At 36.5% G+C, this 15,976-nt stretch overlaps 1 protein-coding gene across 2 annotated transcripts in view; it reads left to right on the top strand.

The window, feature by feature from the left end:
- The window catches only part of LOC138691621 (gastrula zinc finger protein XlCGF57.1-like), a 42,669-nt gene that overhangs the window by 17,270 nt on the left and 9,423 nt on the right, over window positions 1-15,976 (top strand). Inside the window, exons 1-3 of one of the 2 annotated variants that reach the window (XM_069813780.1) lie at window positions 10,179-10,363; window positions 12,302-12,399; window positions 15,718-15,855. In XM_069813780.1, coding sequence (XP_069669881.1) covers window positions 12,307-12,399; window positions 15,718-15,855 — 231 coding nt within the window. In that variant the 5' untranslated portion in view covers window positions 10,179-10,363; window positions 12,302-12,306. Of the gene's footprint in view, window positions 1-10,178; window positions 10,364-12,301; window positions 12,400-15,717; window positions 15,856-15,976 lie in introns of those variants that run through there. The other variant, XM_069813781.1, reaches the window with a different exon arrangement.

Below are 15,976 nucleotides of genomic sequence, written 5' to 3'. Positions count from 1 at the left end.
AAATTTTATACTAAACAGCAATGTAATTTTATTATTTCAACAATTACTCTTCACTTTCTACAATTTAATTCTGCTCCCGTCAACAATGGGATTTGCTCTCCACACAGTAACACAGTATTCGTTATTGCACTCCACAGACGACAATGACAATTTACTTGGATTATTGAGAACAACAATGAACTGTTAATTTTTACTCATGTTCACAAAGCACTATTTATAAATCAGAACTGTCAGTTCTCAGTTCACAGTTCGTCTAGCTCAGTCACTCGAGTTCACAGTATCTCGAACCCCAGACCTTAGATACAGTCCACTGAACTTCGAACTCAGGTCCCTCCAACTGCGGTCCACTGCACTCGAACTCAGGTCTTCGGTTGCTCACACAGTTGCGGACACACACTCAAGTCTAACTCCGGTACACAAGACTGGCTGGCTGACTGTAACAACACTGACTTACTGATTGACTGACTGTTCCACTGCTCACCCGCGTGTCGTAATTTATACCCACACGATAGTTGCGAGAAAGTACGAGTTCTCGATATTTCCACTTCGACGGACTTGGACGATTCTGTTCGGGAGGGTCCGTCCCCCCCTTCACCCCGCAGCAGTTTGCTTCCTTCCCTCTCGGCAAGCACCAGATGCGCGCGCAACCTCCCCTCGCCGCCACACCTAAGCGACCAACGTTTCGTCTGCCGCGCGCCCTGTCGGACATGCGTTCGAATCCCGACGCAGCTGTCACAATATATTATATGGTATCATATTACATTATATTTATTACTATTATTATTATTATTATTATTACTATTATTATTATTATTATTATTATTATTTTGATCTCGTAAATATATTACGAGTCTGCAATTTCTAGTAACATCGTTAGGTTTGACAAGGAAACCAATTTCGCACTAAAATGTTAAGCTTCATAGCCAGGCCACCAGGAGCGCATCGGTTGTTCTCTGCCTGTCTGTTATATTGTTCTGTGACGACAATATACACAGAGTATAGGTATCTATTCTGTAAGGAAACTATGTTAATAGGGCTCAAGCCCCTACAGTCTCGGCTGCGCGAAACGAGGAAACCGGGGCAAATTGAACGCTGCGCTTGCCGCCATATTGTTGGAGAGCAGACAAATAATAGCAGTGCGTAAATCACGTAATTTAACGCTGTGATGATCTAAAATTGACATATTATGGCCATTTTCGACGTTTAACGTAAAATTAAGACGAAATAAACATATTCAAAGTTTCATTGATATGTGTTAGAACATTAAAGAAAAGAAAATACGTATGCAGCAATTTATAGAAAACATACTGATACATCCATAAATAGGCCTACACAATACACATTATAGATTGTATAATTTTACGATAATCAGCAAATTGTTAGGTTTCAGAGAATCTAAAATTATATTAACATATTAACTCTTAGATCACAAGACATAAATATATGCACAAGTTCTTGTTATAATCAAATTCCTAAGTGAAATAAATATGCGATACTCAGTATAGACTTGTTAAGTTTTAGAGAATCAAAAATAAATTATATTACCGGTACTTTTAGACCACAGGACATAGATAATCTGGCAAAATATAATGTGCGAAGGTAGCCAAATTACATTGAATTCATTCTTCAATTAATAAAGGGAATGCTATCAATTATAAAAAGTATCGGTACCTAATACATTGCAAACAATAGGTAACGTGAAGAACTAAAAACTAAACAATCACTTTATGCAAGATAAAAAAAATCACATACTTTTTATGTGTGGATTTTTTACATATTGTATTTTTATTTTAAATAAATAAAATAGATATATTATCATTGCTTGCGGAGTGATGGTACATAATTTTATACACATATGCAATATCAATAAGCTGATATTCCTTGCTTTTGTTAATAAAATATATCCGGAAAAATGTAAAAGAGTTATTTATTGGTGAACTCTGAATCATAACTTCACAAAGGAGGCTTAGCTATTATAGCTATTTATTTATTTATTATCTGTATATTTATTTATCCATATATGGATCTTGAATGAAAGTTTATTATCTTGCAGATAAATTCATTTACATAATAAAAACAAAAAGTTATCTTTCCACTAATGTTTTAACATCTGATGTGTAAGTCTAAATAATTCACTCAGTGGGATTTCTCTACAGTCTGATATACCTGTACTAACAATTAAGTATTCTTTATTGTCGTAAACTACTGATTGATTTTTAATGATATTGATATTGTAACAACAGAGATAATATTATTCGTACCTTTTGCAAATAGCTTGGAAAATTAAACAGGGATGGTATTATCGCCGCGCTCTCATGGTTAACATTCGGCAGATCTTTGAGCGGCCTCATGCGTTCGGCAGGTCTTTGAAATTTAATTGTATTATTGTTTTCAATTTCTTGTGTCGCGCTCCAATCACTCGCCTCAATTTCAATAATGCAACCAATAAGCTGCTTCAATTATTATTAAATGACACTTACTTGTCTAATCCACGTAGACTAAACCCGAGGTTGCAATGTCTTGTGCTGAGGACGAACATTAAGGTATGTGATTAAAAATTATTATTAAAGAGTTATTATTAAGAGTTAAGAAAGCCAACGTACTCGTATATGAAATAATAATAATAATAATAATAATAATAATAATAATAATAATAATAATAATAGCCATTTAACAATATAACAAACTAGTGCTTATTCTTATCGAGAAAGTAGACGTGACAACGTGACGCTTAGAGTGAAACCTACAGAGCAACAATCGGTCGGCAAAATTATTTTTTTAAACCACACCGCACGTTATTGTATGATGCCGACATGTTAAGCATGAGTCCGCGGCGATAATATATCATCTTTCAAAATTATATTGCCATTACTTTCACACTATTCACTAAAAACACCCGAGACAAAACAAAGGACAAGTATGACAATCGTGTTTACCGCTCTATTTCTACCAGTAGCATGGCGGCGTAAACATGCGCAGACTGGTTTCAATTTTGGACAGCACACCAGCGCTCTGTGTAAGTCTAGTATACTATTATAACGTCTTAGATAGGGCTATGATAAGTGGCAACATTTTACTAGCGCGACTGGTGGCGAATAACTTAACTCCATGCTCATCGTATCTATTACCTTGGAAAAATAAATAAAAGCATCAGAAAATATTTAATAATAAATTATATAAAAATGTACTTTATTGCATGTATGACATCTTAAAATTTAAACAAATTAAAAAAACGAACAATATGGAAAGCACAGGATTTTAGTTGAGAACTGGCATTAATTTCTAATCCCACTTAACCTGTAATGAAATGTACTGCAGGCCCTACTGTTACAGGTTCAATGACTACAAAATGATACATTGGAAGGTTAATATCACTGATTTTATTAAAAATAATAAATGATACATCAATAGACTAGAAATATCATTATTATAGCCTACAGTAAATTCAATTCAACAGTCATGACCAAAAAATAGGTAAATACTCATACCGTGATATTACCGATAATAAGACAAGTTGTGATTCACACTTTTCTTTAACAACACCTAAGACCTTTGGAACTTGAGACAAGCAAAAGTTTACGATTTTTAAGAACTCATAAAAGCCTCGTATTCAACACCCCAATTGGGAAATGTAAATAGTGTATAGGCTTACATAGTGCTGTGTAGGAAAGATTTTGTTTACGATGTTAATCCTTTAATACCCAATAGGTTTTGTTAGTAGAAAAAATTACTTTCTCTATATTTGTGCTTTGAATAAATGCTTTCAAGTGATTATAGATTATTTAAAAAAAAAAAAGAACTTGTAGTTTACGGGCTATGGTGGAAGCGAAAGGCAGAAAAAATTAGAATATACAGGCGTCCAAGTATACCGTCGCGTCAGTACAGCAGCTTACACCTCTGATTGAGGTTCTGGCTGAAATGTATAGAGTGTAACAAAAGTTTCTGGTACAGTGAAAATTTTACTTTATTTCTTAATTTTTTGTGGTAAATATCACAAAATAACGCCACTTTATAGCTTAGTGAACAGTCCTTTCATTACTGTTCTTCAGTAGTCGGTATTACATCCTTTTTTTTTTTCAAGACACTGCAACACACGTCTACCAAAACTATCTGTGAGTCTGAAAATGTCTTCCTGACTAATGGACTCCCACTCTTCCAACACTCGGGCAATCAACTCATTGCGATTTCTTGGTCTGGGTGTTCGAAACACACTTTCTTGTAATCTGCTCCACAGGTGCTCTATGGGATTTAAATCTGGAGAATTTCCAGGCCAGTCTGTCCAGACTTTGATGCCAGAATTCTTTATTGTGTCCAGTGTACTCTTAGCTGTGTGGGCTCTGGCTCCATCTTGCATGAGGAACGCAATATGTTGTTTTGGAAATTTAGTGGTATCCCTTAGAACTTTAGAATATGCTGGGAGAATGTGTGTACAGTAATATTCGCCATTCACAGTTTTCTTCTCATTCACTATAACAAGTTGTGTCTTTCCATAATGTGAGATTCCTCCGGCCACCATAATCTTAACGCCAAACTTGGGTACCTGCGTAGGCTTTATAGAGGATGGATCCGCTGTTCGAATTCTGGCATTTTGACGGTTCGGAATAGAGTGAAGTTCCACAAGCGACTCATCCGTGAACAGAATATGAGCCCTTAGAATTTTGGCACCAGGTGCATCCTCTGTGTATCCTTCTTTCAGCAACCTTTCACAAAATTTAATTCGATTGGATATGTTCCTTTCACTCAGCATTGGCTTGATTCTTGGTACATAAGACCTCCGACATCAGTCCTGACTACGACAATGCCTACTGATTGTCATGTGTGAAATGTTTTTGTTTATAGAGCAGTAACACTCCGAAAAATTCAGCCTTTTAGAGCAGCCCGAGTTCCTACACCAACCTTGTCCTTCACCCACTCCCTTATTTTTCTTTTTGTTTGAGGTGACACCTTGCTTGGTCGGCCTGATCGTTTAGCATCAGAAACAGAACCATCCGTTTGATTCTTCCATTTTAAAACTGTTGTTGGTGACATTTTCAACAACCTGGCAATATCACGTACTGATTTTCCAGTCTTGACCAAGGCTTGAACCTGAGACCGAGCATGCTCACGTTTTGTTGGTGCCATGGTGACCTGAGTGATTAAAAATAAGTGTCAGTATCGTTTATTAAAATTACGCATTAAAAATTACATTTAACTGGTTTATTATCCGAAAAGTATAGAAAACTAAAGATGTAACAATAATTCCTGGTACGTACCAGAAACTTTTGTTACATTTTTGTGTTCGAATAATTAATATTGAAAGAAGATGACACTTAATTTCAATCATACTACACGATAATTTATTGATTAAATAATATAAAACAATACTCACCAGAATTAAAATCACAAATCACAGGAAAAATTTTTGACCTCGTAATTTACACTGCCTAATTTTACTACAAATTAACTCACACTGTTAATATATTGAACACCTGTCTTCAACAATGTGACATTTCCCTCCAAATTATTAATAAAGAATTGGATCACACCACAATCAAGTAGTAACAACTCCAGCATCATAAAATTTGGTCATCATTCCTGAGAAAATGGGAACTAAACAAGAGAATAATTTTAACAAACTGTACCAGAAACTTTTGTTACACTCTGTATATCAGTGGCGGCTCCTGCATATTTGTAAGAGGAGGAAAGAAGTTAACAGCACAAAACAAGACTTTCTTGAAATAACATGCTATAAATTAGCCTACATGCATACATGTAAGACCAGGTAGTGTTGAGGTTGGCCTTCTCTTTTGCATAGCAATAATCTGTTCTTGTAAACTGAGTTTCCTAAATTGTCCAAAATATGTTTTCACTTCCATTCATTATTCAATAATTGCACAAATTAACAATTACAGGGAAATGCACAACCTTGCAGCATTTTCGCACACACTGCAGCATCACACGTGTTGAATGAGACTAGCTACTAACACGCAACATTGCTGTTTTCATTTATTGCTTGTAGTTTATTAAGTCCATGCTGCTGTAATACCTATAATTGTGATGTGAGCCTATATGAAGGAATGTATTAAATACTTAAATGCATATTTATACTGTAATAATATTATTAAATGAGGTTTTTGTATATCAGTATGGTGACTGACAATAATGTTATGAAATATACGAATATCCTTTTGAATTTTCTTCCCTTCAAATTAAAAATATCCAAGTTTTACTTTAAACATTCCTATCCCACGCGTGTTGAAAAGGAGTAACAATGGCGGCCGACTCGCTACTCTGCTACATCCACGGACTCTGGCTTGTTGTACGACCAGTCAGTTTCTGTCTGCTACACTATTTCCCGTCCATGTGCAGAATCAGAGGAGGATCTCCTCCCTATCAGTTCAGTTAATTGCTTTAAAACTCTTTTCTTTCTCTGGCCGTAGTGCGCTGCTGTCTGTGTGTGTAACTGCAGTAAAGGAGGAAAGAATTGACTTTCCTCCTCACAAACAATCTCGCATTCTTCTTACAGTTTTCGCGCAGCACATGACCACACGTCGTTTAAAACTCGATCAACCGAGGTTTTCTGATAGCTGTGAACTTAAAAATTATCGAATCTTCCTCGAATTTATAGACACATATTTTATTTGATATGTACTTTCAAAAGAAAAAAAAAATGTGAGGAGGACGTTCCTCCCTTCCCTCCCCGAGGAACCGCCACTGATGTATATCTATTATCAGGCAGTAGGCCTACATCTCACTTGGCATATTATGTGTCAGAGGAAAAACAATAAAACTGTTTGTATGCATTTGATGTCTGATTAGTGGATATATATAGATTGGGTTATTTTACGACGCTATATCAACATCTAGGTTATTCAGCGTCTGAATGATATGAAGGTGATAATGCTGGTGAAACGAGTCCAGGGTCCAGCAGCGAACGTTACCCAGCATTTGCTCGTATTGGGTTGAGGGAAAACCCCGGAAAAAACCTCAACCAGGTAACTTGCCCCGACCGGGATTCGAACCCGGGCCACCTAGTTTCGCGGCCAGACGCTCTGACCGTTACTCCACAGGTGTGGACCTGATTAGTGGAATATGAAGCTAATCGGCGATGTATACATTGGAGGGGGAAAGGAACTGATCATCCTACTCCATTATCTGCTGGCCTAGTTGCTTCATGAGTGATGTCTTATTGGTGTTACTTATGAGGTTCAAACCTGTCTTCGGACAGTTGACTAAACATCAATAACAACAGCAGCAGCAGCTTAGTTATTTTTATAAGCATTGATTTATACAAGCTTTAACATCAATGTCATATCGCGTGTGTAGGATCTTCGGGTATGTCAGTAGCCAGTTGAGTATTGTTGAGATTCTGTTTCTATTGTCGTGTGTTACAGATCGCTTGTGTTAATGTACCTAACTCGTTTGAATTTTGTTTTAAGGGGTTAGGTGCAGCTTACAGCATTAAAATTTTTGGAAATATTCAACATTTTTTTTCCCTCCATTACTGTATCTTATACAATAATGAAAATTGGTATGTGTAAAACACTGTCCTTCTGGTATATGAAAAAAATATTTTTACGATTTATAAGATTTTTTTTTTTTTTTTTTTCAAAATTCGTAATTGTGGTCGTTCACTGAGCAGTGATGAAGCATTTCCCTCATAACTCATAACCTTGTTAACTTTTTCATGTCCTCTCTTTTTCATTTTATTGTTGAAACTCATGTTTTCAATATTATGCTTTTTCAACTACATTCTTTAATAAATATATATTTTTTATTTTGTGTTAGAAGAAAATGCTGATATTTCACTATTTTTAAAATTAATTTATTTTTTATCAGAAAATCTATTAAAGGTAGAGAAGTGATCTTGCATCATATTGTAGATATGATATGCAAAAATACACACAAACAATTTCATCACAGAATGTTGGATAGTTTTTTAGTTACGTGGGGAACGCTTCATCACTGCACTAGTGAACTGAATTTTGAAAAAAAAAATGTAAATTATTTTTTTCACATAGCAGAAGAACAGTGTTTTACACATACTGATTTTCATTATTGTACAAGGTACAGGAATGGAGGAAAAAAATGTTGAATATTTCCAAAATTTTACTGCTGTAAGCTGTACCTAAACCTTCAATATGTACCGGTATATTGGTGATTAAAGCAGTGACAAATCATAGTATGTAAATTTCCAATCCCATATTAATTGGCTTAGTGACTGAGGGGGAAAGAACTAGTCAGATTGATCGGCTACGGAATTAGAACCTGAGACTTCCCGAATGCAAGTCTCAAATGTTGCCTTCTGAGCCATATTGTTGTATTATAGTAGTTTTAATTAATAAGTTATTGAAATTCATAAACTGGCTTTCTGGCTGGAAGTGTTCCATTTTGGGTTTCGTTCTTTGTTGTTGCTGTAATTTAAAGCCTGAACATAAAGGTTCCTTCGAAACAATAATTCTTTAGCTCTTGTATTATTGTATGCTTCCCAGTGGGCCTACTGTTAATTATTTGCCGCTTGGATCACTAGCTGTATGCGTGCGCATGTCTATCTGGCAGAAAAAGTGGCGAGGTTTCCTTACTGCAGCCGTGGCGACAACGTGACTCGCGAGACATTGTGGCTTGCAGTGATAGCTGTGCATTTTGCTTGCTTCTACCTCCGCCAACCCCCACCCTCTCACTCACTGGAGTCAAACTCCGTTCCATTTGTCTTTGTCTCTGACCTGCGAGTGGCATATGTCTCTCTCGAAACCATGTACGGAAGTTCCAAGTAGGATGGGAGGAGGCATTTTTTTGCTATCAATATGATGAGAATATTAAATGTATGATTTGTTCACAAGTATTACGAGGAAAACGGTTGTATAACATAAAACGGCATTATACTACATGTTACTGATGAAACATTAAAAGGTTAAGTGTTATTGTTGTTGTTATCATCATCATCATCATCATCATCATCATCATCATCATCTCTGTACGTCGACCCTTTTTCAGCAGATGTACGAATAATGTGGTTAGCTCTTCAATTTGAACTCACTGATTTACTATGTGATGTCAAATGAAAGCTAGATGAAAGGACTTGACAAATGTTAAACTTTCAAATCTTTGCCAAAAAATAAATATCCGAAGCTTCGTTCTTTCACTTGCTCTTTTGAAGCCATGTTCGCTACAACTTACGTTTGTGAAAAAATATTTTCAACGATGAAAATAGTAAAAACCAAATTTAGATCACGACTGACAGACAAAATACCTTCGTGATCAACTACAACTGGCAGTAAGTGACATAATTCCTGATTTTGAAGCTTTGTCGCAGAGACATTCTGAAGACTTAATTTTAGGTTGTGATATTGTTCATTTCTTTCTTCGTTACACGTACTAACCACTAGTAAAAACTGACGGAATTTCAACATAGCGGACGGGAAAAAAATGGCTTTGACGGGTGACGGATTTTCTGGCGGAAATTACGATTTACATCGTCTTTTGGCATTTTTAGCTGCTGTCATTTTTAATTGTTTAATTTTTGGGAGATTTTACTTTTATTTGAACAGCCCTGCCTGTTCCAAACTATGTTTAAGAATCCCCTGCTCAGATTTCCTCGTAATCAAGTTAGACGTTGACGAATTATTATTTTAATCAGGTTTGGTAAGCAAGTTGTGTTAAAATTTGCTTTATTTATTTATTTATTGGGTCTTTTTTTTTAACTGTGACGGATTTTCATGTGTTATACTGACGGGAATACAATTTATGTGTTGGCAACACTGTGCTTCACTTCCCCTTCGGGTGCCCGCATCCCTCCATAGGTGCTATGCACTTCGCAGGTTACACAATGGCTCGACGCACGATTACATTTTCGCCACCGCTGTCTTACTGTATGAATTAGCCGTAGCACAGTCGGTTAAGGTGCTTGCTTCTCGATCCGGAGCTGCGCTCGGGCGTTGGTTCGATCCTCGCTTGAGTTCTGTTTTTCCGAGATCTTCCCCAATAGTAAGGAGAATGTCAGGTAATTTATGCCGAATCCTCGGCCTCATCTCGCCAAACACTATTTCGCTATCAATCCCATCGACGCTAAATAACCCATTAGTTTATATAGCGTCGTTATAAATAACCAAGTAAAAAAAAAACAACCAAAAAAAAAAAAAAAACAATAAGCCAACAGTTCCACGGTCTTCTTGATGCACGACGTTTATGATTTGTTCAACGAGCTAGAAGGTTTTATCATCGTGGCGGTGTCTGTTACTTGTCCACGTTTTACAGCATTTCAAACCATTAATTCTGTAGCATTTAATGTAGTGCATCTTTAAAGTATCCAATATTCAGAGGTTCTTCCTTCGTCATTGTAGACTGAAGAGCTTAAGTATTAGAAAATTCGACTTCATTAGCATAGGTGTGTATGATTTGAGTTGGGAACATTTTCATTATTGGAAATGTTCATTATCTGCAATTCTTATGAAAGCCAAGACTCTAGGCCCATTAATAATGAAAATTAAACATAACCGTAACATAAACACAAGTTTGCGGCCAGGCTACCAAATGGGATCATTAACAATGATTCACATAAACACTGGCATTAACATTACCGTAAGACGTTGACATGAAAGTTTGCAAACTCCAAACTTTCATGCTTATGTTTACGTGATTGGCAAACAGAACACAATCGTGGAGCGTGAAGTATATGACAGAATATGAGGAAATGGCGTCGTTATGTTTCCATGGTTACCAAGTATGTTTGCTGTTATGTTTATGTCCTCATGGTGAATGATGGTATGACTTCTTGATTTTACCGTAACGTTTATATTCTTAAGTTAACGCTTACGTTATGTTTTTTTTCATTGTCAATGAGCCCTAAATGTTACCTTAAAATCAAAACGGCAAACAATCATTCACGATGGGAACATAAACATAACCGCAAAGATAATTGGTAACTATGGAAACATAACAACGACATCATTTCGTCATATTTAGCGCTCCACGATTGTGTATTGTTTACAAATCACGTAAGCATAAACATGAAAGTTTGGAGTTTCCAAATTTTCACGTTAATGTCTAATGGTAATATTAATGTCAGTGTTTATGTGAATCATTCTGAATGATCCCATTTGGTAACCTGGCCGCAAACTTCTGTGTTTGTATACGTAAAGTTTAATTTTTGATGCTACAGAATCTGTTATGGTAGCAATTGTTATTAAAAGAGAAAAATTCGCTCCGCCTCCTGGGGTCGAACACGGGTTCTTGATTCTACGTACCAAGCGCTCTAACCACAGAGCTACGCCCAAGTTCAATTCACAGCTCCGGATCGAACCTTCTCCTCCAGTGTTTTCCCCTTTGTGGCCTTACTCCATGTTGGACATATATGTTGACATATTATATTAAGTCAACTGCCATTATACAAGGAGTGCACTCAATTGAGTGACTTGGTGGCCGGGATTCCACAGTATGTGCACCGTTGGGCAAAGAATCTATGTAATGATTAATTTTTTATTCTACAACAACGCACTCATAATTACTTAGTTAACGCTTTAGTGAACATTAATCCCAAATTTACGTCATTCATTTAAAAAATATTCCCTGGACCACGCTCTTTTTTTCCTTTATTTCGTTGTGATAACCCACTGTAATTGTATTTCTTTCAGTGTATTCAAAACACTGCCGTTATGCTCCGTAAACCTTGGACATGACTAGTGGACATATGACTTGAGGCTTTCCCGGCGTTTGATGTAGAATAACTCTTCTCGGGTTCTCAGCCAGGTGAGTTGCATATATACCGGCTAGACATGGTCCCACATCACTTTATTTCCTGAAGAAGATGGCAGAGCTAGCCATCGAAAGCTTGGAAGCAAATCTCCAACTCACCTGGCTGAGAACCCGAGAAGAGTTATTCTATGACTAGTGGAGTCAATTATTTAAGAATATAGCTGCGAATTTTACTACCACTATTTCGATTGTCTTTTGTTTCACACGCTCGGTACAGCCCAGTTACTAGTGGCCAGCGTAGTCGGCGTTGATCTACCATGCGTATTATCCAGTTGTTCCTTATTTTTATATTTCTTTATTAATACTTGTACTACCAACAAGCCCCTCTCTGTAAACCCATTATCCTTTAACCATAACCCTTGCACCTATATTATGCTTAAACAATCAAAAACAGACAATACATAACATTGCTACCACTAAAATCTTCCATTTCCAAGCAAATCCAGTTGTGTACAAAACCGACATGTGATTCAATGGCGTATTAGTGTTAATTACCATGTAGAACACACATTTAGCTATTTTAACAGCTCATAAACGGCAACCGGGTGATTTTCTGACACTGTGCTTTCAGTTGTAATGGATGTTATGAAGACAGAACCTGAGGTCGACCCTTTGACAGTACAGTCATGTGATGACGCAGTTAAAGAAGAATCAAGTCCGTCACCAGATGTAAGACTATTTTATCCCCATGTCTACTCTCTCATTCCTATGTTACTAATTACTATTCGAATGTATAAAGTTACATAACATTTCCAGATTTTTTTACCTCAAATCGGTGACACATTTAGGTGCACAGTATTATCACTGTATTACATAGTATTTAAAGTATGTTGTATTTAGATAAGGATATAGAATGGTTTCAAATTTGATATGCCAATCTCAACACAGGAAACGAAAGTAATAGCATTTTTAGACACAGAACAAATTCAGAGTAAAACTTGTGTAAATTATATTTTAATAGAATGTGTTAATTCATAGAATTACCTTGGCTACAATCTCTCATTTCCTGACGAAAAAGATATTAAGATTAAAATTTCCAAATTCACCAAGATGTAGGTGTAATCAATCAGGTTTTTAAGCCTTCTCAAGTTCAGCGACACGCTAGTCTCAGAATATATAAAACTCTTCCTCGACGAATTCTCACATATGGAATCGAAGCCTGGACCATCAAAAAGGCTGACGAAATAAGACTTACAACAGCCGAAATGCGATTTATGAGAAGAACTGCTGGTTACTCCCTCCTTGACCATAAAAGAAATGAGGACATTCTTAAAGAATTAAAAGCAGATTCAATTACCCAGTACATAGAACAATACAAACTGAACTGGAAAGAACATGTTGCCAGGATGCCCTCCAACTGCTTGCCAAAACTGATCTTATGCCGTATTGCTAGAGACTGAAGGAACTTGGAAAGACCTAAAATGTGCTGAAGAGAGACCATAAGAGATCCCTAGATCTAATACGTGAAATGGTTATGATCATTATGATGATAGTGATGATATTGCAACATAATTTCTTTAGCCCCCTCCATTATAATTATGTTTTAGCGACATCGTTCTGTTCTTTAAATGCAGCTTATAATAATCATTGCAGTGTTTATTATGTCTTGACATCTAAATAAATTGAGTTGAAATGAAAGGGGGGGGGGGAAGCACCTATTCAAGGTTTATTTCATGTATTACAACAGCGTTATGTATTTTTTTATATTACCCTTCCTCATAGGAGAGAGATTGTCATGATTATTCATGACAGCCACTGTGATATTGTTCCAGTATCAGCGCTCTTCTTCAAATATATTCACAGCATACTTCAATTATAAGACTTGTAGTACTGGACATCACATTTTGGCAATAGATCCAACAGTTTAGATTCTTCTTTCTTTTTTCTTTCGTTTCGTATGATTCATTTGATAAGCTCAAAAATGGTGGATGTGTTTACATCTATGATACTCTGCAAAACCCTAATTTTCAACTTCTCCAGTATTGCTAGTGCAGGGCCAACTATAAAGGGTGTCTAAAAAAGTGTTGCATATTTTACAGGAGGTAGCATAGGCCGAAAGTAGAAAAAAAAGTTCTTATAAACTCGTGTTCAGAAACAAATATTTGTTGAGATACGGGTATTGTGGCCTATGATACGCACCTGTCTGTTACGTAGACACTACAGAAGGTGCTTTTATGCCCTTATCACGCACTGTTACACATGCTTCAGCCCTTCTTCTCAATGAATCACGAACTCTTGCTACTACATCCGGCTGTTGTCAGATTTGCTCATATGCATTGGATACATGCTCCTGTAGCATTTTTACGTTGTGGATGGGTGTGGCATACACCAATGTCTTTAAATGCCCCCATAGTCAGAAATCGAAAGGATTTAGGTCAGGTGATATGGGAGACCAGGCTACTGGATCTTCTCGACCAATCCATCGCCCATTAAACCTCTGGGTTAAGTATTGTCGCACGAGGCATAGAAAATGAAATGGTGCCCTATCGTGCATTAACAGAAAGACCGCCTACACTACTGAATACTGTATGTACTGTATACGTGCTTACTAACACAAGTAAAATGACAGACTCCGTAGTATCCTGAACCTTTATTTACTACTACATTCTCTGTTTCCTTCTCAAAACCTACACCATTGTTTTGTGTTTTTAAACGAATGGCGATCATAGGCCAGAATACGGCATGTCCCATATCTCAACAGATATTTATTTCCGGATACATGTTTATAGGAACTCTTTTTCTAGTTTCGACTTATGGTACTTCCTGTAAAAATGTGCCACAATTTTTAAACACCCTGTATATTTTCTTCATATACCTAGTGGAAGCAATTGTAATGGTATAAGATCAGAAGATGTTCAAGTTAATTTCTTAGGATTGTTGTGCCCAATCCAATGCCACTATAAGCACTCGCCAAGGTAAGAAATATCCTTGGCTAATAGGGTGCTCTGAGAGAAATAATAAGTTACATTGTTTACCTGTATTTTGTTTGGGGGTGAAGATGGGTGATGTCATCTTCTTGTTGGGTGTTACAAAAAATTTTGATAGAATAGTGTATAAAAAAAGATAGAACGTAACCAGATTTTTCCAGCCTATTCAGTATTTACACCTTAACTTCGCCACTGACATTCTTAAACAATTGTGAATATATGCAAAAGCCTAAACTAACTTAATGTGACCTGTGATTGATTCGACCAAAGCGAGTTTTCGTGAGGACGAATCAGTGACAGGTTAGTTATTTTGTTTTTGGCATGTCTTGGGAGAAAGCGTGCATTCTTAGACAATTGTCAGTATATGCAGGGCATACGAGAAGACTAAAGTAGCCTAACCTAACCTAACCTGTCACTGAATCGCCTTTACGAAAATGAGAAGTATGTGATGCTTTCTACCTTAACGTGGTAAGGCTATTGTATAGAATTACTTCTGTTTGAGTTTATAAACTCTAATATGTATTATTATTTTCTACACTCTTACTGAATACTAAAAATTCTCTGTTGTAACACATGGAAAGTTACAAGCATAGAAAGATTGTTTGGTATGTCACTAGTGAATATCTTGGCATTGGATTTTATACAGATATTATGTACGTCCCTTATTGGGAAGGACATGTAGTGGAGAGTTGAAGACGTAGATTAGAGACTCCGGTACTAAAATGTATCATGAAAGCATTGCATCTTGGTTAAAAGTCCCCATGATGTGACACACATTAGTCGTGTTACTTCCATTACATTTGAGCGCCAATAACATGTGTTGGAATTTTTTTAGTCGAAATGGATTCCATAACAGATTTGACTTTATTCTAATCACTCTCACAAGTTAGGTATCACCTTTTCTTCGACATACGCTGCTTTTAAAATCTGTTATCTTTTTTTTTTTTTTCCTTTATTGAAGCACTGGCATGTAATCACAGAGTGCAATCCGTAACACTTGTGATTAGCTTCTGTTACATTGGAATATATTACTCATTGATTATTCCTCTTTTTTCTGCAGGAAGAGAATGTATTGGCTCTGCATGTGACTAAGATAAAAGAGGAATCTGTGGACGACAGCTATGATCACAATCGAGAGATAAAATTTGAAGAAATTATATTGCCAAATAATTTTCCCCTACTTAAGTGTGAAGCCGAGGTGAGTTGAGCTCATTGTGTGTGCTGACTCTTTTTTCTCATGTTTAGCTTGTACTCTGTTCGTCACAGAAATCTTCTCTGTACAGCTATGGTGATAGCGAATTTTGGTTTACAGAGGAGAC

The sequence above is a fragment of the Periplaneta americana genome, chromosome 16 (assembly GCF_040183065.1).
Source record: "Periplaneta americana isolate PAMFEO1 chromosome 16, P.americana_PAMFEO1_priV1, whole genome shotgun sequence".
Lineage (NCBI taxonomy): Eukaryota > Metazoa > Arthropoda > Insecta > Blattodea > Blattidae > Periplaneta > Periplaneta americana.
Note: the sequence above shows the minus strand (reverse complement) of the source record. Positions and strands in the feature narration are given on the sequence as shown.